Source organism: Eretmochelys imbricata, chromosome 6, assembly GCF_965152235.1.
Source record: "Eretmochelys imbricata isolate rEreImb1 chromosome 6, rEreImb1.hap1, whole genome shotgun sequence".
Lineage (NCBI taxonomy): Eukaryota > Metazoa > Chordata > Testudines > Cheloniidae > Eretmochelys > Eretmochelys imbricata.
Window position 1 is genome coordinate 2,361,116 of NC_135577.1, and position 22,970 is coordinate 2,384,085.

The 22,970-nt window shown below is 56.3% G+C and overlaps 1 protein-coding gene across 1 annotated transcript; it reads right to left on the minus strand.

Moving 5' to 3' along the window:
* Positions 1-268: 268 nt before the first annotated feature.
* On the minus strand, positions 269-21,767 carry LOC144266935 (serine protease 53-like). Its single transcript, XM_077820522.1, has 17 exons — positions 21,725-21,767; positions 15,643-15,669; positions 13,624-13,792; positions 11,944-12,224; positions 11,656-11,822; positions 11,055-11,271; positions 10,773-10,923; positions 10,140-10,399; positions 9,830-9,993; positions 8,772-9,003; positions 8,372-8,431; positions 7,489-7,546; positions 5,797-5,855; positions 4,994-5,050; positions 3,233-3,289; positions 2,705-2,761; positions 269-312 (listed from the first exon to the last, which is right to left on the minus strand). The coding sequence occupies exons 1-17, from the start codon at positions 21,765-21,767 to the stop codon at positions 269-271; spliced, it is 2,103 nt and encodes a 700-aa protein (XP_077676648.1).
* Positions 21,768-22,970: the final 1,203 nt, after the last annotated feature.

Below are 22,970 nucleotides of genomic sequence, written 5' to 3' on the forward strand. Positions count from 1 at the left end.
CAGTTAAACAAAAATGTTCCTCCCCAGAGCCAGTTGCATTGTGGCATCAGGAAATGTCCTTTCTAAATCCATAGAATGCTGGGTAGGAGAACCCACTGGGAAGGGATCATAACGCAAATGAAGGCGAGTGGCTTCTCTCGTGCCCGATTCGACATCTCAGCAGCTGGGACCGCACAGGAAACAGAGAGAGCTGCCGATTAGCGAGTGACAATCTGCCACTGGATGAAGCAAACAGACGGAGCCAGAATTCTCTTCTGTGGGTCGGTAGCTAATAGACATGGATCTTTCCCTTGTATCCCTTCCAGTTTTCATCTGCGAAAGTGACCAGAAAGACAACAGGCAGTGAGGTCATGCGGTATCTTTAGCCATGGTGGATCCCAAAGCACTTTAGAGGCTCCATGCACAGGGATCACTGGCTTGACGCTGAGATGCAGCCACCTCTGGGGTGCCGTTGTATGGGGATGGCTCACCCGGCGCGGAGATGCAGCCGGCTCTGGGGTGCCGTTGCATGGGGATGGCTCACCCGGCGCGGAGATGCAGCCGGCTCTGGGGTGCCGTTGCATGGGGATGGCTCACCCGGCGCGGAGATGCAGCCGGCTCTGGGGTGCCGTTGCATGGGGATGGCTCACCCGGCGCGGAGATGCAGCCGGCTCTGGGGTGCCGTTGCATGGCGATGGCTCACCCGGCATGGAGATGCAGCCGGCTCTGGGGTGCCGCTGCATGGGGATGGCTCACCCGGTGCGGAGATGCAGCCGGCTCTGGGGTGCCGTTGCATGGGGATGGCTCACCCGGCGCGGAGATGCAGCCGGCTCTGGGGTGCCGTTGCATGGGGATGGCTCACCCGGCGCGGAGATGCAGCCGGCTCTGGGGTGCCGTTGCATGGCGATGGCTCACCCGGCGCGGAGATGCAGCCGGCTCTGGGGTGCCGTTGCATGGGGATGGCTCACCCGGCGCGGAGATGCAGCCGGCTCTGGGGTGCCGTTGCATGGGGATGGCTCACCCGGCGCGGAGATGCAGCCGGCTCTGGGGTGCCGTTGTATGGGGATGGCTCACCCGGCGCGGAGATGCAGCCGGCTCTGGGGTGCCGTTGCATGGGGATGGCTCACCCGGCGCGGAGATGCAGCCGGCTCTGGGGTGCCGTTGCATGGGGATGGCTCACCCGGCGCGGAGATGCAGCCGGCTCTGGGGTGCCGTTGCATGGGGATGGCTCACCCGGCGCGGAGATGCAGCCGGCTCTGGGGTGCCGTTGTATGGGGATGGCTCACCCGGCGCGGAGATGCAGCCGGCTCTGGGGTGCCGTTGCATGGGGATGGCTCACCCGGCGCGGAGATGCAGCCGGCTCTGGGGTGCCGTTGCATGGGGATGGCTCACCCGGCGCGGAGATGCAGCCGGCTCTGGGGTGCCGTTGTATGGGGATGGCTCACCCGGCGTGGAGATGCAGCCGGCTCTGGGGTGCCGTTGCATGGGGATGGCTCACCCGGCGCGGAGATGCAGCCACCTCTGGGGTGCCGTTGCATGGGGATGGCTCACCCGGCGCGGAGATGCAGCCACCTCTGGGGTGCCGTTGCATGGGGATGGCTCACCCGGCGCGGAGATGCAGCCGGCTCTGGGGTGCCGTTGCATGGGGATGGCTCACCCGGCGCGGAGATGCAGCCGGCTCTGGGGTGCCGTTGCATGGGGATGGCTCACCCGGCGCGGAGATGCAGCCGGCTCTGGGGTGCCGTTGCATGGGGATGGCTCACCCGGCGCGGAGATGCAGCCGGCTCTGGGGTGCCGTTGCATGGGGATGGCTCACCCGGCGCGGAGATGCAGCCGGCTCTGGGGTGCCGTTGCATGGGGATGGCTCACCCGGCGCGGAGATGCAGCCGGCTCTGGGGTGCCGTTGCATGGGGATGGCTCACCCGGCGCGGAGATGCAGCCGGCTCTGGGGTGCCGTTGCATGGGGATGGCTCACCCGGCGCGGAGATGCAGCCGGCTCTGGGGTGCCGTTGCATGGGGATGGCTCACCCGGCGCGGAGATGCAGCCGGCTCTGGGGTGCCGTTGCATGGGGATGGCTCACCCGGCGCGGAGATGCAGCCGGCTCTGGGGTGCCGTTGCATGGCGATGGCTCACCCAGCGCGGAGATGCAGCCGGCTCTGGGGCGGGGCAGCTGGGGAACAGCTGCACACAACGCAGCACAAGGATGGCACACCTGGTGCTGAGATGCGGTCACCTCTGGGGTGGGTGGCCGGGTACTGAGCTACACAGTTTAATACAGGAAGAGGAGGGGACCCTGGTATCTAGCTGAAAGCGCAGGGGGGAGCGAGGCAGGCAGAGCGAGGGATTCAGCTAGGACACCAGAATGAACACTTGGATTAAAGACGAACGTGCCGGAGACACTGCAATGGACGTTGTCAGCACAGCGCCCCCTAGTGCTGCACTGGGGCCATCCCTGACTGCCAGGGGACAGCGCCTCTTTTCAGCCCCTGCCTTGCTCCCTGCAGCACAGCGCCCCCTAGTGCCACGCTACAGCGGCTGGCGGTGGCAGAGCTGGCCTCTGGATGGCTCGGCGGTTGGCAGGCAGGGTGGACGCTTTGTCCCAAGAGCTGGGTGGGGAGGCAGATTGCAGGAGGGTCAGGTCGCTCTGCGGCGAGACCACGCTTCTGAACACCAGTTACGGTGCCTGGGGAGTGACAAAGTGTCCTTGGGTATTTGGGGACTCACCTGCCCCTCGTTTGGCACAACTGGGTGGCACTCGCTTCTGCTCCTGGCTACTGGAAGCTGTAGGGAAGAGAGGTATAGTCAGTGAGTGTCTCCACTAAGTCACCCAAATTATTCCCTAGTAGTGCAGTGTGGCATTGGGGGTCAGCATTGTGGTGAGGGGCGAGCACCCCTTACTGAGCCCCTTCCCCACTCCCCGCAGCTACGGCACCCCCTAGTCCTGCACTGGGGCATTGGGGCCGGCACTGACTGCCCGGGGAGAGTGCTCCCTGCTAAACCCCAACCCCACCACCTGCAGCTCAGGGCCCCCTAGTGCCCCACCAGAGTGACTGGTGGGGGCAGAGCTGGGCTCTGGATGGTTTGGCGGTTGGCAGGCAGGGTGGAAAGTTTCTCCCAAGAGCTGGGCGGGAGCTCTGGTCGGGGAGGCCGATTGCAGGAGGATCAGGTCGCCCTGTGGTGAGACAACACATCCCAACACCCCTTGGACTGCCCGGGGAGTGGAAAACGGGGCTCAGGCACTGCGGGACTCACCTTCTCTTCGTCTGGCAAAGCCGGGTAGCACTGGAATTTCCCACTCTCCACCGGAAGCTGCAGCAGGGAGAGGCATAGTCAGGGAGCGTCTCTGAGTTACCCACATTGTTCCCTGCAGCACAGCGCCCCCTAGCACGGCACGGGGGCATTGGGGTCAGCGTTGGCTGCCAGAAGAGAGCGCTCCCTACTGAGCCACCTGCCCCAATCCTTGCAGCACAGCGCCCCCTGGTGCTGCACTGGGGGACTGGGGTCAGCACTGGTGGTGAGGGGAGAGTGTCCCCTACTGATTTGCTCTGCTCCATGCAGTACCCAGTACATGCTATTGTTTGCCCCAGTGACACTGCAAAGGGATGGCTTGCCCAGTACTGCAATGCAGCCACCTCTGGGGTGGGGCAACTGGGGAACAGCTGGATAATGCCGTTGGATGGGGATGGCTTGCCTGGCACCAATATGCAGCCAGCTCTGGGGTTCAGCAGCAGGGGAACATAGAATCATAGAATCATAGAATATCAGGGTTGGAAGGGACCCCAGAAGGTCATCTAGTCCAACCCCCTGCTCGAAGCAGGACCAATTCCCAGTTAAATCATCCCAGCCAGGGCTTTCTCAAGCCTGACCTTAAAAACCTCTAAGGAAGGAGATTCTACCACCTCCCTAGGTAACGCATTCCAGTGTTTCACCACCCTCCTAGTGAAAAAGTTTTTCCTAATATCCAACCTAAACCTCCCCCACTGCAACTTGAGACCATTACTCCTCGTTCTGTCATCTGCTACCACTGAGAACAGTCTAGAGCCATCCTCTTTGGAACCCCCTTTCAGGTAGTTGAAAGCAGCTATCAAATCCCCCCTCATTCTTCTCTTCTGCAGACTAAACAATCCCAGCTCCCTCAGCCTCTCCTCATAAGTCATGTGTTCTAGACCCCTAATCATTTTTGTTGCCCTTCGCTGGACTCTCTCCAATTTATCCACATCCTTCTTGTAGTGTGGGGCCCAAAACTGGACACAGTACTCCAGATGAGGCCTCACCAATGTCGAATACAGGGGAACGATCACGTCCCTCGATCTGCTGGCTATGCCCCTACTTATACATCCCAAAATGCCATTGGCCTTCTTGGCAACAAGGGCACACTGCTGACTCATATCCAGCTTCTCGTCCACTGTCACCCCTCGGTCCTTTTCCACAGAACTGCTGCCGAGCCATTCGGTCCCTAGTCTGTAGCGGTGCATTGGGTTCTTCCGTCCGAAGTGCAGGACCCTGCACTTATCCTTACTGAACCTCATCAGATTTCTTTTGGCCCAATCCTCCAATTTGTCTAGGTCCTTCTGTATCCTATCCCTGCCCTCCAGCGTATCTACCACTCCTCCCAGTTTAGTATCATCCACAAATTTGCTGAGAGTGCAATCCACACCATGCTGAGAGTGCAATCCACACCAAACAGCTACACAGCGCCTCCTACCACCACGCTGGGACATCAGGGCCAGCACTGACTGTCAGGGGAGAGCACCCATTACTGAGCCCCCCATTCCCTGCAGCTCAGGGCCCCTAGTGCCCCACCAGAGTGACTGGTGGGGGCAGAGCTGGGCTGTGGATGGTTTGGCGGTTGGCAGGCAGGGTGGAAAGTTTCTCCCAAGAGCTGGGCGGGAGCTCTGGTCGGGGAGGCCGATTGCAGGAGGATCAGGTCGCCCTGTGGTGAGACAACACATCCCAACACCCCTTGGACTGCCCGGGGAGTGGAAAACGGGGCTCAGGCACTGCGGGACTCACCTTCTCTTCGTCTGGCAAAGCCGGGTAGCACTGGAATTTCCCACTCTCCACCGGAACCTGCAGCAGCCAGAGGCATAGTCAGGGAGCGTCTCTGAGTTACCCACATTGTTCCCTGCAGCACAGCGCCCCCTAGCACGGCACGGGGGCATTGGGGTCAGCGTTGGCTGCCAGAAGAGAGCGCTCCCTACTGAGCCACCTGCCCCAATCCTTGCAGCACAGCGCCCCCTGGTGCTGCACTGCAGGACTGGGGTCAGCACTGGTGGTGAGGGGAGAGTGTCCCCTACTGATTTGCTCTGCTCCATGCAGTACCCAGTACATGCTATGGTTTGCCCCAAAGTGACACTGCAAAGGGATGGCTTGCCCAGTGCTGCGATGCAGCCACCTCTGGGGTGGGGCAACTGGGGAACAGCTGGATAATGCCGTTGGATGGGGATGGCTTGCCTGGCGCCGATATGCAGCCAGCTCTGGGGTTCAGCAGCAGGGGAACAGCTACACAGCGCCTCCTACCACCACGCTGGGACATCAGGGCCAGCACTGACTGTCAGGGGAGAGCGCCCATTACTGAGCCCCCCATTCCCTGCAGCACAGGGCCCCCTAGTGCCCCACCAGAGTGACTGGTGGGGGCAGAGCTGGGCTCTGGATGGTTTGGTGGTTGGCAGGCAGGGTGGAAGGTCTGTCCCAGGAGCTGGGAGGTAGCTCTGGATGCAGGAGGGTCAGGTCGCTCTGCAGTGAAACCAGACATCTGAGTATCCTTTAGACTGCCTGGAAAGTGAGAAAGGGGCCTCAGGTGCTTAGCGACTCACCTTCCTCTTCTGTGGCACCAGTGGGTGTCACTGGCTTTTCCCCGTCTCCACCGGAAGTTGCAGGAGAGAAAGGCATAGTCAGTAAGTGTCTGGGCATCCCCAACATTGTTCCCTGCAGCACAGCGCCCCCCCAAGACTGCACTGGGGTCAGCCCTGACTGCCGGAGGACAGCGCCCCCTACTGAGCCTTTGCTCTGCTTCCCGCAGTGCGGTGCCCCCCAGTGCCACACCGGAGCAGCGGGTGGAGGCGGGGCTGGGCTCTGGATAGCTTCGGGGGAGGGATAGCTCAGTGGTTTGAGCATTGGCCTGCTAAACCCAGGGTTGTGAGTTCAATCCTTGAGGGGGCCATTTAGGGATCTAGGGCAAAAATTGGGGATCAGTCCTGCTTTGAGCAGGGGGTTGGACTAGATGACCTCCTGAGGTCCCTTCCAACCCTGATAGTCTATGATTCTATGGTGCTTGGCAGGCAGGGTAGAAGGCTTGTCCCAGGTGCTGGGAGGTAGCTCTGGGTGGGGAGGCAGATTGCGGGAGGGGCAGGTTGCTTTGCAGCGAGACCACACCTCTGAACGCCCCTCGGACTGCCAGGGCAGGGGAAAAGTGCCCTCAGATGCTTCGGGACTCACCTTCCCCATGCGTGGTACCACCAGTGGGTGTCACTGGCTTTTCCCCATCTCCACCGGAAGTTGCAGGAGAGAAAGGCATAGTCAGTAAGTGTCTGGGCATCCCCAACATTGTTCCCCGCAGCACAGCGCCCCCCCAACACTGCACTGGGGTGAGCCCTGACTGCTGGAGGACAGCGCCCCCTACTGAGCCTTTGCTCTGCTTCCCGCAGTGCGGTGCCCCCTAGTGTCACACCGGAGCAGCGGGTGAAGACGGAGCTGGGCTCTGGATGGCTTGGTGCTTGGCAGGCAGGGTAGAAGGCGTGACCCAGGTGCTGGGAGGTAGCTCTGGGTGCTGGAGGCAGATTGCGGGAGGGGCAGGTTGCTTTGCAGTGAGACCACACCTCTGAACACCCCTCGGACTGCCAGGGCAGGGGAAAAGTGCCCTCAGATGCTTCGGGACTCACCTTCCCCATGCGTGGTACCACCAGTGGGTGTCACTGGCTTTTCCCCCTCTCCACCGGAAGTTGCAGGAGAGAAAGGCATAGTCAGTAAGTGTCTGGGCATCCCCAACATTGTTCCCCGCAGCACAGCGCCCCCCCAACACTGCACTGGGGTCAGCCCTGACTGCCAGAGGACAGCACCCCCTACTGAGCCTTTGCTCTGCTTCCTGCAGTGCGGTGCCCCCTAGTGCCACACCGGAGCAGCGGGTGGAGGCGGGGCTGGGCTCTGGATAGCTTCGGGGGAGGGATAGCTCAGTGGTTTGAGCATTGGCCTGCTAAACCCAGGGTTGTGAGTTCAATCCTTGAGGGAGCCATTTAGGGATCTAGGGCAAAAATTGGGGATCGGTCCTGCTTTGAGCAGGGGGTTGGACTAGATGACCTCCTGAGGTCCCTTCCAACCCTGATAGTCTATGATTCTATGGTGCTTGGCAGGCAGGGTAGAAGGCTTGTCCCAGGTGCTGGGAGGTAGCTCTGGGTGGGGAGGCAGATTGCGGGAGGGGCAGGTTGCTTTGCAGCGAGACCACACCTCTGAACACCCCTTGGACTGCCAGGGCAGGGGAAAAGTGCCCTCAGATGCTTCGGGACTCACCTTCCCCATGCGTGGTACCACCAGTGGGTGTCACTGGCTTTTCCCCATCTCCACCGGAAGTTGCAGGAGAGAAAGGCATAGTCAGTAAGTGTCTGGGCATCCCCAACATTGTTCCCCGCAGCACAGCGCCCCCCCAACACTGCACTGGGGTGAGCCCTGACTGCTGGAGGACAGCGCCCCCTACTGAGCCTTTGCTCTGCTTCCCGCAGTGCGGTGCCCCCTAGTGTCACACCGGAGCAGCGGGTGAAGACGGAGCTGGGCTCTGGATGGCTTGGTGCTTGGCAGGCAGGGTAGAAGGCGTGACCCAGGTGCTGGGAGGTAGCTCTGGGTGCTGGAGGCAGATTGCGGGAGGGGCAGGTTGCTTTGCAGTGAGACCACACCTCTGAACACCCCTCGGACTGCCAGGGCAGGGGAAAAGTGCCCTCAGATGCTTCGGGACTCACCTTCCCCATGCGTGGTACCACCAGTGGGTGTCACTGGCTTTTCCCCCTCTCCACCGGAAGTTGCAGGAGAGAAAGGCATAGTCAGTAAGTGTCTGGGCATCCCCAACATTGTTCCCCGCAGCACAGCGCCCCCCCAACACTGCACTGGGGTCAGCCCTGACTGCCGGAGGACAGCGCCCCCTACTGAGCCTTTGCTCTGCTTCCTGCAGTGCGGTGCCCCCTAGTGCCACACCGGAGCAGCGGGTGGAGGCGGGGCTGGGCTCTGGATGGCTTGGTGCTTGGCAGGCAGGGTAGAAGGCTTGTCCCAGGCGCTGGGAGGTAGCTCTGGGTGGGGAGGCAGATTGCGGGAGGGGCAGGTTGCTTTGCAGTGAGACCACACCTCTGAACACCCCTCGGACTGCCAGGGCAGGGGAAAAGTGCCCTCAGATGCTTCGGGACTCACCTTCCCCATGCGTGGTACCACCAGTGGGTGTCACTGGTTTTTCCCCGTCTCCACCGGAAGCTGCAGGAGAGAGGCATAGTCAGGGAGTGTCTCTGAATCACCCACATTGGTTCCTGCAGCACAGCGCCCCCTAGTGTTGCAGTGGGGCATTGGGGTCAGCATGGACTGCCAGGGGAGACCACCCACTACTGAGTTCCTGTCCCAACCCCTACAGCACAGGGCCTCCTGATGCCACTATGGGGCATTGGGGCCAGCCGCAACTGCTATGAGAGAGCAGGTAGCCCCCTGTGCAGCACCCTGTTTTTCCTTTCTGGTCTCCCATCCAAGCATTGACCTAGCCCCAGTCTTCTTAGCATGGGCGCCCAAAGAAACTGAGCTTGCTGTCTGGATCTCCCCTTACTTGGAGTAGGCTTCACTGGGCATCTGTCCTCTTCTAGGACCTCTGGAAGTGGCATGGGCTGCTTGGCAAAGTAACCATCCCGCGTGATGTCCAAGATCCATTCCTCATATGCGCTAACTTCTGTGTATACCCCGGGCTGGCCCTTCCTCCCGCAGCCATTGCGAAAGCTGGAGAGGCCAGTCAGGTACCAGGTGCCCTTCTCATTGCAAATCAGAGGCCCCCCATCATCGCCCTGGAAAGTCACGAGCAAAGGGACAACTGCATGAACTCCAGACTGGGTGGGTTCTCAGGGCCTGTTGGACAGTGGATATTCTGGGTCTTCCCCAGGGTGTGGCTGCATGAGGAGTTGTCCCAGAAATTCAGTGGAACAGTCCTCCTCCAAGAATGACCATGAGCTACCCCAGTGCACAGTGGGTCAGAGATTGCACAGACCATCTCTGCACCGTGGAGAGCTGTGGTGTGCTACATCAATGTCCAACCCAAGGCAGGATGGACTACCCACAGACAATAGGACAGGTCACCCTGGAGAACCAGGACATACTGGATCCATGCCTTACCGAACACCGGCTGGCTCAGCCCTGGGCAAAATAGGACACATTAGTTCCATGGACAGCTCTAGAGGAACAAGGGTGTGTGGAAAACCTGCCTGGCCCAAAAGCATGTAGCTCAGCAATGGCCAATAGAAAATCTCAGTACCATGGACAGTGCCATAAGCCCCATGTACTGCTGGGTACCTGCCCCACTGAATGCTGGATGGTTCAGCCCCAGAGGATTGGACACTTCAGCACCATGGACAGCTCCAGAGGAGCCAGCATCTAGATTCAAGTGATCAGCACCCTGAACGTCCAGAGCATCTGATAAGCAAATGGGGCAGGGGTGAGATGCGGGGGGGGGGGGGGGGAACGGAAGGCCTGCCAGAACCAGGCCTTTGGGTGGAAAATGGGGGAATGTCTCCCTTGACGGAGCCATGGAGATCAGTCCTTCAGAGCCAGCTGTTGTGGCTGCCCAGATGTTCTGAAGACCCGGGGGCCATGCTATGCCAAGGATGGCTCACTCACCTCACAGCTGGTGCTCTTCTCCTGTTGAGCAGCGCAAAGCATGTTTGGGAGGATGGACACTGCCTCGCCAGCGGAGCCGGACTGGTTGTAGGTGCAGTTACAGGCGACAGGTCCCATGAGATCCACCTCCATGCCCTGTAGCGACTGCGGTGGGGGAGCCCGATCTGTAAAAACACAGAGACATTGTGTTGGAAGTTAGCAAGCCCTACCCCTTATCCTACCCTCTGCCCCTTGAGCCAGCCAGTTACCGCCTGGGGGCCAGATCAAAGTCGGTGCCCCTAGAGGGGAAAGGCCCCCGTGTCCCACATACCATTCTCCCGTCCCCTGACCCAGCAGGTGCCGCCGAGCTGAAATCGGTGTGTCTTGTAGGGGACGCAGACAGCCCAGATGTTCTCCCCAAACACCACTGGCTTGGCGAGCCTCAGCAGCGCGATGTCAAATCCCGTCTTCACATTCACGTAGGCTGCATGGAGGATGAGCTTCCGAAGGCCCCTCTCTTCTTGCCAGCGTGGCTCTTCCCCCTCCCGCCGTTCACCCAGGAGCACCTTCCAGGCTCTGGGGTTTTGCCGCCTGCAACACAGCCCCCAGAGGGGGTTACTAATCGGTCAGGGCAAGGAGCTGGGAGTCAGGAGTTTGGGGTTCGATCCACGGCACTGGCAAGGGAGTGGGGTCAGAAGGGGATGGGGGTCAGGACTTCTGGGTTCTATCCCTGGCTCTGGAAGAGGAGTGAGGTCTAGTGCTTAGAGCAGAGGGGGATGGGGGGTCAGGACTCCTGGGTTCTATCTCTGGGAGGGGAGTGGGGTCCAGAGGGAAGCTGGGCAGGGCACACATTACAGACAGTCATTCATCTCTGATAGAGGCATGGATACCCTGATGTGCATGACACCTCTCCCTCCCTCCCCAACCCCTGCTGGGTCACCCCCACCTCATGCCCCTCACTCACCCGATGAAGCAGTGAGCGGCTGCCAGCACCCGGCTCTCAGAGATCAGCGCTCCCCCGCAGACGTGCTGCCCCCTATATTGTAGGCTCACGTACCAGGGCCAAGGCCCCTTGGCAGTGACACTCAGCTCGGATCCGTTCAGCTTCCCACAACCTGGAGAGATTAGAAGTCAGTAGCCTATCACCTGCCCCTCACAGCCAGCCATTCCCCCTCCCTGGGGCTGGATCAGAACCAGCACCCCCGAGAGGAGAAAGGCCCCATGTCCCATTCCCCACTGGCCGCACCTCTGCACTTTTCATGGTCACTGCTGACAGGGGGCGGTGCAGTCTGGACAGCGAAGGAGGCTCCCTCTGTCTGGTTCTGGATCCAGTCGGTGTAGGCAGTGACCTCGGTCATCAGGATGGGGCTGTGGGGCCGGGCACAGCCCACTGAGAAGCTCAGGATCCCGGCCTGGAACCATGTCCCGTCCTCGAAGCAGGCCACCGGCCCCCCGGAATCACCCTGGGGAGGGATGGGCATGGAGATTCAGGGCTGGGGAGCAAGGTGTGATCCCTTTGCCCTCTCTACCCCCATCCAAACCAGGGGCAGCCCCTCTGTTCCCCTCCCACAACCCATCTGCTTCCCCTTAGAATCATAGAATCATGGAATATCACGGTTGGAAGGGACCTCAGGAGGTCATCTAGTCCAACCCCCTGCTCAAAGCAGGACCAATCCCCAATTTTTGCCCCTGATCTCTAAATGGCCTTCTCAAGGATTGAACTCACAACCCTGGGTTTAGCAGGCCAATGCTCAAACCACTGAGCTATCCCTCCCCTTCTTTCTCTCCAACCCCTTAGCCCAGCCCCTCTGCCTTTCCCCCACCTGGCACCCCCCTTTCACTCTCACCTGGCAAGGCCCCACGCCCCCTTTCTGATACCCGGCACAGATCAGGCCTGGCCCGGCGGGGCTGGCGAGCTCCTTCTGGCGCAGATTATTGTGGATGCAGTTGCAGGTCTCTGCACTGAGCAAGTCCAGCCCCACCTTCTTGAGAGGCTTGGGAGGCGGGAGGGTCACTGCAGGGAGAGAAAGAAAACGGGTGAGTGCCCTGTCAGGAATGAGCATACCCCGGAGCGGGGAAAGGGACGGGGGACTAGATGTCTCCATCTTTGCCGGGAGCTCTCCCCTCTAACTCACTGTCCTCTTTCACCCTGCCCCAGCCGGTGGCCCAGCACTGGGACCCGAAGGCGAATTGGTGGTTGGCGTAAGGCAGGCAGATGGGGGCTACATCACGGCTGAAAGGGACGGGCTCAGCCAGCCTCAGCAGGGCAATGTCCAAGCCCTTAGTGAAGTCTTTGTACTTCTCGTGGGTGATGATCTCGGACACGTTCCGCACTATGCCTGGCAGACGGCCACCTCTCAGCTTCAGACGTCCCAGTACCACGTTCCAGGAGGATGAGTCCTTGGTCGTGTCCTTCCTGCAGGGGGATAAGGGCCTGGGTGTCATTACCAGGCTGAGTTCTAGACTTGTCCTAGATTGTGTATGCGTATGTGTGCTGAAGGAGAAACATATAAGCTAATTAAGGCTAATTAAGGCGTGGTTCCCTAGGGAGGGTGGCTACAGGTTAATTGAAGCACCTGCCGTCAATTAAGGCCTTGTCAGGAACCTAATAACCCCTCCCCCCCCCGCTTCAGGCAGTCAGGGAAAAGGAGAGAGGACTGGAGCCTGGAGGTGTGCTGTGCGACTTGAAAGTTCAGAGGACCAAAGTAAGGGAGACCCTGCCCCACCAGGGGAGGGAGACTCCCTCCCCTAGCGTCTAAGGACCAAAGTTACCCCACCCAAGGGGGAAGAGGGTGAGAACCCGCAGGGGTTGAGAGGGGCTGGGGCTCAGAGTGAGGAGCCAACCCAGACCCCGCCCCTGCTTCCCTCCTTTACCACCTTCCCAGGCCCCAAGAGCAGGGGCAAGAGGTGGCAGGTTAGCCCCCTGCCAAGAAAAGCGCAGGACCCACCAAACTGACACCGGCCATCTTGTCTCTCTCTCTCTCTCTATATATATAGATTGCTTCCTGGCTCTTGGTGGTGCACTTGGTTCTAGGTTAATGGATCTTGCTGATTCTAGATTCCCTGTTCTGAGGTTATTTTGTCTCTTGGTGGTGGTCATCTTTTTAAGTGCATGGCTCTAGACTCACTCTGGATTGCAGCTCTAGATTAGTGGGTCTAGGTTTGTTCTAGACGGTGCCTGCGAAACAGTTCTACATTCATGGTTCTAGACCAGTTCTAGACAGTACATACAACTATACAATTGTGGGTTTAGACTAATTCCAGACGTTGTATACAGCATGAGGTTCTTTGCTCTGGTTTGTACATATTGTTTTAGTTTCCTGCCTCTATGTTTGTTCTAGATGCTGTGTGCAGCTCTAGATTCACTGCTCTTGATGATAGACACCTTTCTAGATTTAGGTCTCCATTCTTTCCAGATCATGCACACATATCTAGATCCTCAACTGTGGTTGGTGCACACAGTTTACATGCTCAGCTCTAGGCTCATTATAGATGCTGTGCATGGTTTTGGACTAACTGCTCTGTACTCTAGATCCTGAATACCTATCTAGATGTTGCAGATGCTCTAGATTTCATCATCTCTGATCTTTCAAGTCTCAGGATGTTGTACTGGAGACCATGCTGGGTTCTAGAACAGCTCTCTGCCTCTGGATGATGTGTGCACTGTTCTAGACTGAGAGTTCTCGTGCCCACGGCTCTAGATGAGCAGCCCTGCACTCCCAGTGCTAGATGACACACACAGTCCTAGCTACCCTATTCTAGAGGCCATGCAGACTTCTTTCCCCAAGATTCGAGCCCTGAGGTTCTAGACTCACCCAATAAAGCAGTGAGCGGCTGAAAGAACCCATTTGTCACCAATCAGGGTCCCTCCACACATGTGCTCCCCGCGGAGCTGCAGGCTGGCCTGCCAGGGCCACTCCCCTCTCCGGGCATTGACCCCACCGACGATCCGGCCAAAGATTCTCTGCTGGCCACAGACTGGTCCTGTAGAAAGTGGGGGAAATAGTTATCACTCAATAATCCTACCCCACATGTGGAAGAAAACAGGGAACTGGTTATTCCAGGAGAGGAGTGGGGTCTAGTGAGTTAGAACAGGGGGTGGCTGTGATCCAGGACACCTGGGTTCTATCCTGGCTCTGGGAAGTGAGTGGGGTCTAGTGGGTTAGAGCAGGGAGGGGAGGAGCATGGAATCCTGGGTTTTATCTCTCACTCCAGGAGGAGAGTGGGGTCTATGGGTTAAAGTATGGGGAGGCTGTGTGTGTGTGATGTGATTGTTTCAGCCTCATTGTGCATACCCTTGTGTATGTGTCTCACTGTCATTACATCCCTGGTGGCATGTGCAAATTCCATGCAGCTGGATTGCAGAGTCTCTGCAACGTCTGCTGCATGATTTACCAAACCTCCCTTGCCCATCAGCCTGGAAATCTGGAGCCTTCATCCCTCCCCCACCAGGGGGGAGGGATAGCTCAGTGGTTTGAGCATTGGCCTGCTAAACCCAGGGTTGTGAGTTTAGTCCTTGAGGGGGCCATTTGGGATCTGGGGCAAAAATTGGGGATTGGTCCTGCTTTGAGCGGGGGGTTGGACTAGATGACCTCCTGAGGTCCCTTCCAAGCCTGATATTCTATGATTCTATGAAATGTTGCAATGGCTTTACTTGTGTATCCTATTAATCTAGACTCACGGAAATGTCAGGCTGGACGGGACCATGAGAGGGCATCAAGTCCAGCCCCCTGTGCTGATGCAGGACCAAGTAAACCTAGACCAGCCCTGGCAGATGTTTGTCCAGCCTGTTCTTAGAAACCTCCAATGATGGGGATTCCACATCCTCCATCGGAAGCCCATTCCAGAGCTTAATGCCCCTGAGAGTTAGAAAGTTTTCTTCAAATTTCTAACCTAAATCTTCCTTGCTGCAGATTAAGCCCATTTCTTCTTGTCCTACCATCAGTGGACGGGGCGAACAATTGATCACCAGCCTCTGTACCAAAACCCTTAACATATTTGAAGATGGTTATCAGGTCCCCCCCCTTACTCTTCTTTTCTCAAGACTAAACACACCTGGCTTTTTTAACCTTTCCTCATTGCTCAGGTGGGCTAAACTTTTTTGCTCCCCTCTGGACTCTCTCATAGAAAGCTAAAATATCAGGGTTAGAAGGGACCTCAGGAGGTCATCTAGTCCAACCCCCTGCTCAAAGCAGGACCAATTCCCCAATTTTTGTCCCAGATCCCTAAATGGCCCCCTCAAGGATTGAACTCACAACCCTGGGTTTAGCAGGCCAATGCTCAAACCACCGAGCCATCCCTCCTCTCCAATTTGTCCACATCTTCCTGAGAGTGTGGTACTCAGAACTGGACACAGCCCTCCAGCTGAGACCTCACCAGTGCTGAGTAGAGGAGGACAATGACCTCCCGGGTCTTCCATATGACGCTCCTGCTCATACACCCCAGACTGATATTCGCCTTTCTTTCCACTGCATCACATTGTTGACTCATATTCTCTCTGTGATCTGCTATAAGCCCCGAAGCCTTTCCAGCAGCACTGCACCTCGCCAGTTATTCCCCATTTTGTAGCTGTGCGTCTGACTTTCCCTTCCTACGTGCTGCGCTTTGCGCTTGCCCTTATTGACTTTCCTCTGGTGGATTTCAGACCAGTGCGCTGGGCATTGACTCATTTGCAGAAGCCCATCGTGAAATGCAAAAATCCTCCTTTCCAGAGCCACCATTCCTGCTCCCCACCCGCCACAGCTCCGGGGCAGATGGAACCAGCCGCTCAGGAGCCTGGAGGAGGGCAGCCAAATTCCCACAAGCCCAGATCAGAGGGATGTTGGGCTTCCTACCTGTTGCCACTGCTCCTTGCTGGAGGCCTGTAAGGGAGAGAAAACAAGGGTGAGGAGCCTGTGTTGGTAGCCTCTGGGGGATGATTTCATCTGGAGGGATGTGCTGGCTCAGTAGGACCCAGTATCTGACTCCAGGGCAGCCCGGACCCAGGATACCCAGTGGACTTAGCAGGGAGAACTTACATCTCTGAGGCATCATTGTCTGTGGACTAGAGCTCATGGGTTAGAAAATGAGGGGTTGGGAGCCAGGACTCCTGAGTTCCACCCCTGGCTCTGGGAGGACAGTGGGGACTAGTGGGTTAGAGCATGCGGGGCTGGGAGTCAGGACTCCTGGGTTCTATTGCTCGCTCCGGGGGGTGGGGGAGTGGGTCTGGTGGGTTAGAGCAGGGGAAGGGAGTCAGCAGGACGCCTGGGTTCTATTTGCAGTTCTCAGAGGATAAAAAGGCAATAGACTAAAAAAGAAAAGGGTTGAAAGCCCAAGGACACCTAAGGGGATGGGGGGATATAAAATGGTTAAAAACCCAACAAAATCACCTCGGTGAAAGAAAAGGAAACTCTTTTTAAAAACAAACAAGCAAATATTGGTTTTGGGCTTACAAACCCACAGGGCTGTGCGCTAGGGGGCGCTCTCCCCGGGCAGTCAGTGCTGGCGTCAATGCCCCAGTGCACCACTAGGGGGCACTGTGCTGCAGGGAGCAGGGCAGGGCTCGGTCGGGAGTGCTCCCCTCTGGCAGTCAGTGCTGGCACCAATGTCCCAGAGAGACACTAGGGGGCGCTGTCCTGCACACAGCAGGGGGGTTGGGGGGCTCAGTAGGGGGCACTCCTCCCTTGCTGTTGCCCCCCAGTGCGGCACTAGGGGGAGCAATGCTGCAGGGAATGGGGGGCTCAATAGCGGTGGGTGGAGCGTTAATGTGAACAGCGACTGCACCTTGCCCGGCTCGGTCCCATTTGGACTCCCCTCTAGGAAGCTCTTATCTCCTGGCCTGAGCCATGAGACCAGTTCGCTCTGGCTGCCTCATGTGGGTGCCGTCCAGGGGGCACGGTGCTCAGCTGCCGGTGCTGGGATTTCCGTGGGCCCATCTAGCGCTGTATCCTGCCCGCTCCAGCAGTGAGCAGGGCTGGATCAGAGGAAGCTGCCATGTCCCCACTCAGCATTGCCCAGTGTCTCTTGTGACATGGTGTTTGACCGAGAGGAAGATCTTCCTTCCTGTTCCTGCTCACAGGCAGTTCCTTTCTGCCCTGGAGCATGGGAGTGGGATCACTCCATCTTCAAATCCCCTACAGGCAGCAGCTTGTCCTCGGCCTGTCGGATCCCCGTGTGCTATGAACTGCACAGGGGTGACGGACTGTCACGCCCCCCCCTCCCACCCCCCTAGTTTGTGCTCCCCACAGCCTGCACGCCCAGCTGGCTGCCCGCTTGAGTTTCACTCGAGTGCAATCCTCTGATGCATCAGCAAAGCAATTCTAATCGGGCACTATCTTGAAGACTGAGGCCAATTATTCCAAGTGCTCCCGTATCCACAAACAGACTCCGACTGTCTTGAAAACTGCGGCACCTCACGAGGCTGCACGGTGGGGTATTTGAGGTCAGCCCGAAATATGGCCCCCTAAAAATCACACGACAGCCACCACTTCCAGCTCTTACCGCTTTGTTTGTGCGCGCCTAGCGATGAAACGATGGCTCTCATCGACCTCAAAACTGATCTCCCCCGCTAAGTTTGGATCTCCGCTCCTACCCCCTTTGGGGAAGCGAGAGTGATGAAGTTATCCAGGCTCAATGTTAGCTCTCCAGTGTGGCTGGAGGCCAAGCAAGGAGCCGGGGGAGAAAAAATCTTTATGTGCCCAGCAGGATTTGGTGACTAGTTGTGATGGTAAACTTCAGCACTCACAGGCTTTGAGCCTGAGTCCTGCCCTCCGCAAAGGCTATTTTTGGTAATGTTGCCTGGAGGCCAACGGTTCTGGTTTCAGAGTTGATATTTCAAAATTCTGAGAAATGCCAAGCATGAGCAAGCAAGTTGCTTAACGCCAGGCCAGGTAGTCCTAACAGACAGTCCTAGTCTAAGGATTTGCGTACAGTTGCTATTGACCAGGATCCTGTCCTCAATCAAAGCAGCAACTTCAGTTGATCATGGAAAAGTCAACCCCCAGAGCAGGTTCCAGCTGTCTGTGAGAACTCATCCAATCTACACAAACCCAAGGACAGTCCTGATTGATTTCACCCCTCCCCGAGCTGTAGTTCCTTGGAAAACGGTGTTCCAAAGGACTTGTCAGACCCTGGAAACATTTTCGTCACCATCGGCCCCCTTGCTCGTGCTGTCGTTGCAGAGAATTGCATGTGCTCTTTTTTGGATCCAACTCAGTCCAAGGGCAAGGCACCTGAGTCATGCTTCTCAGAATCTTCCCTCTCTCCTCGATTTAATTAATATGCCTTTCCAGGGAAATGATTGCGACATAGAATCGAAGTCTGCACATGGATGTGAGAACACCTTGAAAGAGCATTTCTCAAAGCAGAAACTTTGGCAAAACTCCCCCAAACAAGTCTCTGCAGAATGATGTTAGATAAGGATGCTGATAACTTTGGGGAGGGTGCAGAGAAGAGCTGTGAGCATGATTAAAGGATGGGAAAACCTGCCTCATAGTGAGATGTCCGAGGAGCTCAATCTATTTAGCTTTAACAAAGGGACAGTTAAGAGCTGACTTGGTCACTGTCTATAATGACTTACATGGGGAGCAAATATTTGATAATGGGCCCTTCAGTTGAGCAGAGAAAGGTCTAACAGGATCCAACAGCTGGAAGTTGAAGCCAGACAAATTCAGATTGGAAATAAGGTGCAAATTTTTAACAGCAAAGGGAATTTAATCATTGGAATAATTTACAAAGGGGGGATTCTCCATCCCTGACTATTAGTAAATCAAGATTGGATGTTTTCCTGAGAGATCTGCTGTAGTTCAAGCACACAAGTCCTACTGTCAGGCTACATCTACACTACAGCCGGGATCGACGCTCTGAGATCGATCCACCGGCAGTCCATTTAGCGGGTCTAGTGAAGACCCACCAAACTGACAGCAGATGGCTCTCCAGTCGACCCCTATACTCCATCCCCAACGAGAAGAGTAAGGTAAGTCGATGGGAGAGTTTCTCCCGTCGACCCCCAGCAGTGTAGACCCCGTGGTAACTCGACCTAAGGTATGTCAACTCCAGCTACATTATTCACCTAGCTGGAATTGCGTGGTGCAGGTCGACTTACCGCAGTCGTGTAGACATCAGACTCTAGGATCTACTGGTGTGGAATCTATGAATGCGAGTAATATACATCAGTGGTTCTCAAGATGTAATCTGCAGATCCCCAAGGGGCTGGCAGACTATGTCTAAGGGGTCCACACAGACTTAAACTGACTGAACCGAATTCAACTCTATCTACGCAGACAATCGATTTCCTAAGCTCCCTTTGACACTTTTTAGGGGTCCGCAAATGAATAAAGGTTGAGAACCACCCATGTACATAACACCAAGTTCTCAGAAAGCTTCCAAGGTTAGGACTGAAACTCTTAGCACTCGGGAAATACTCAGATATACTAGCCACAGCATGTCATCTCCAGCCACCTGGCTGCGTGCATTCTGGTGCCCAGGAAAGCCCCAGTGTGGCTGCATGAGCAAACAACTTTCTCTGGCTCATCAGCTTGGAGATCCAGCCTTTACCCTGATTAGCCTTGTGGGTGCTGGGCACCAGCTGAGATCGATGCTGAGCAGAGGAGGTCAGTTTGGACGTGGATCAGAGCCATTGTTTAAGCCCCGGGTGCAGCTGGAAAAGTTACAAGAGGCTGTAACTATTAAGTTTAGCAAAGAGAAGGTTTCAGGGGGGACTTGATCCCATGTACCTACACGGAGAACAAATATTTGATAATGGGTTCTTCAGTCTAGCAGAGAAAAGTCTAACACGATCCACTGGCTGGAAGCTGAAGCTAGGTAAATTCAGACTGGAAATAAGGTGTACATTTTTAATGGGGAGAGTAATTAACCATAGGAACAATTTACCCAGGGTTGTGGTGGATTCTCCATTGTTACATTTTTTTGAATCAAGATTGGCTGTTTCTCCAAGAGATCTGCTCTAGGAATTATTCGGGGGCAGGCCTCTGGCCTGTGTTCTCCAGGGAGGTCAGACGAGATGATCATAATGGTTTGGGAAGCTATGAATCCATCCATCGTTAACAGGAACTGGAGTTGCATTAGGCTGCTGGCGAGGGTGCTAGAACTGGGGCTGGGGAGGGCTGGGTTTTCATAAAGGAGGGAGCTCAGGGCCATGGGAAAAGGGACCAAGGAGGAGATCGTGTGAGAGGCAGCTGGGACTTGGAAGCCTGGAGCCAGAACCAGAGCCAGGACGGGGCTAGAGGCAGTGATGATGAAGCCTAAGGTGGCAGGGGTGGGGCTGCAGGCAGATTTGCGGGGGCTGTGGAGACGATTTGCAGGAAGGGGAAGGCTCCTGCCACAGCCCCTGCGGTGCGGAGCTGGCAGGGAGGCCGTGCTGTGCGATAAGAGCCAAGAAGACCTGTGGAGGCATGAGGCTGAGTCCCAGCAAGAAGCCCTAAGGAAGGAGGGTGGGGGTGGGAAGGGAGCCTGGGAAACCCGGGGCAGGAACATAAGAACATAAGAATGGCCCTACTGGGTCAGACCAAAGGTCCATCTAGCCTAGCATCCTGTCTGCCGACAGTGGCCAATGCCAGGTGCCCCAGAGGGTGTGAACCTAACAGTAATGATCAAGTGATCTCATCTCCACCCTCTGACAAATAGGCTAGGGACAGTTAGAAGGCAAAGACTCCAGGAGATGGGGCATCTCTCAGCAGCAGGTCAGGCCTAAAAGTGGACTCAGGGCCGAGCTGAGACCGAGGGGGCACTAAGGCAGTGGGAGATGAGGTGAGCCCCCGGCAGGGCTCGGAGATGGACCAGGAGCCAAGTGGGACCCAGAGTAAAGGCGCTGGGATTTCTTGGAGTGGTCTATGTTGAAGAGTCAGGGGCCTGAGGAGCTCCCAGGAAGAGGGCAGAGAAGGCTGGAATGTGGGGTGCTGTTTGATGTGGATTTGGGAGTGGAGTACCCCAGAATTAAAACGGGAGCTGGCTGTGCTCTAGGAGCCAGGACTCCTGGGTTCTTTCCCTGGCTCGGGGAGGGGAGTGGGATTTGGTGGGTTAGGAGCCAGGACTGCTGGGTTCTAACCCTAGCTCTGGGAGGGGAGTGCGGTCTAGCGGTTAGAGCTGGGTGTCTGGGAGCCAGGTTTCCTGGGTTCTATCCCTAGCTCTGGGAGGGGAGTGGTGGGATGCCTGGAGTCATGATATCCCAGCCACTCCAGTTTTGCCCGTGCACCAGGGAATCTGGTGCCCTGTGCATTGGAAGCTGTCTTGCAACCCTGCCCTGAGCTGAGCACTAATTTGGAGCAAACCATTGAGGGAACTTTATACTCTTACGCAGAAATGGCAAACAAACAGGGAAGCTTCCTGTTCACGGAAATGAGGATTTCCCCTACAATCCAGCTCCGCTCCAACCCCAAATGTAAACAAAAGTCCTGAGCAAATACCCAGCACTGTCCCGTGCTGACCCAGCCTGGCCTTTTCTCTTTCCCCAAGAGTGGGTCTCACTCATCCCTAGGGACAGCGGTTAGCTGCTCCCTGCTCCTACTCAGTGTTCCTTCTTTGTTGCTGGGTGAGGAGAGCAGAGGCTGGATTCATCCCGCGCAGGAGGTGTTAGCAGGACTGGGAGTCTGGATCAAGGCACTTTACACTCCTGGGTTCTCTCTCCAGCTCTGGGAGGGGAGTGGGGCGCAGTAGTTGGAGCATGGGGCTGGGGGGCTGGGATTCAGGACTCTCTGGTTCTGGAAGGGGAGTGGGGTCTAGTGGGTTAGAGCAGGAGGGGCTGGGAGCCAGGACTCCTGGGTTCTATCCCCAGCTCCGGGTTTGCAGGTCCTGTCACCATCCCCATCGACACAGCAGCTCGGTGCCTAAATCAGTCTTGCCACACCACAATGGCAAGCCACTTCCAAACTGCACCAACCCCATCCCGCAGCCAGATTTCCCTCCCGTCCCGTGACTCACAGATCCCGATCAGCAGCAGTTGCCGAAGGCTGAGAGATTCCATCCTCCGTGGGCCGATCTCCTGTGATCCTCCTGCGCCTTCCTCCGAGGTACAGTTTAAATACACCTCGCACCTGCCGCCCCAGGTCGTCCCGCCTGCATGCACCTTGCCAGAATTACACAATGAGGCGTGCGTGTGCAAATGGGTTACTCATTGCCACTTCATTAGGGCTTTCTCTGCCCCACAGGCTTGTGACTCCTCCTTGCTGAGCTGCGCCAGAATCACAAACACAGGGGCCTTCTGCCCCTTTCTTGAGGCTTTTCTAATGGATCTAGAAACTGTGTCCATTTCTGGCCATTAGAAATTCAGATCTTGGCTACCCTAGAAGACTCTATGGATGACTGGGGATCTGGGAGGATTTTGAGATGAGGACAGCCAGGAATTGAGGCTGGATTAACCCAGAAGGGGAAGGAGTTCTTATTCAGACAGTGTAAAACTCTTCTATCTGTTTTGGAGCATCTCTATTTAACTCAAATATCCAATAAACTCAGGGGATAAAATATCTCTGTGTTAAAGACTTAGATTTTATTGCGACATCTTGACACTTTTTAAAACACACAATTAACTCCAATTCACAATGCAAACTCAGGATCAGTTCTTTCTGAGTTTAATATTCAGCTTTTATTTAGACTGGGTGATTTTTCCCCCTCCACACACATTTGACTCAAAGAAAACTTGGGAGAAAACACTTGGGAGAAAAGTCTCTCTAGGTTAATTTTAACTGATATTTGTTGCAATCTCTCTGGGTTAAAGATTCACATTTCATTCAGCCTATCTGATTCCTTTTTTGAAACGTCACCGCGCTTTGTGAAAGATTCCACTTTATTAATCATGTTCATTATTAATAATTAAATCACGATGTTGATTAGAATCATAGAATATCAGAGTTGGAAGGGAGCTCTGGAGGTCATCTAGTCCAACCCCCTGCCCATTACTATTATTATATAGTTGTAGGGTAGAGTTTAGGAACCTGCCAAGATTGGGGTCCCCCCATTGTGCCAGGCGCTGCATAGACCAAGAGAGGGGATCCCATTTTGCCAGGCACTGCATCAAGTGAGATTGGGAACCCCATTCTGCTGGGTGCTGCCCAAACCTTACTGAGATTGGGATTCTCGTTGTCCCTGGGGCTGTACAGATGCAGAGTTGTACATAGTCTTTGCCCCAGGAAGCAAATAGTCTGAGCATGGATTTGTTGTTTGCTTTGTA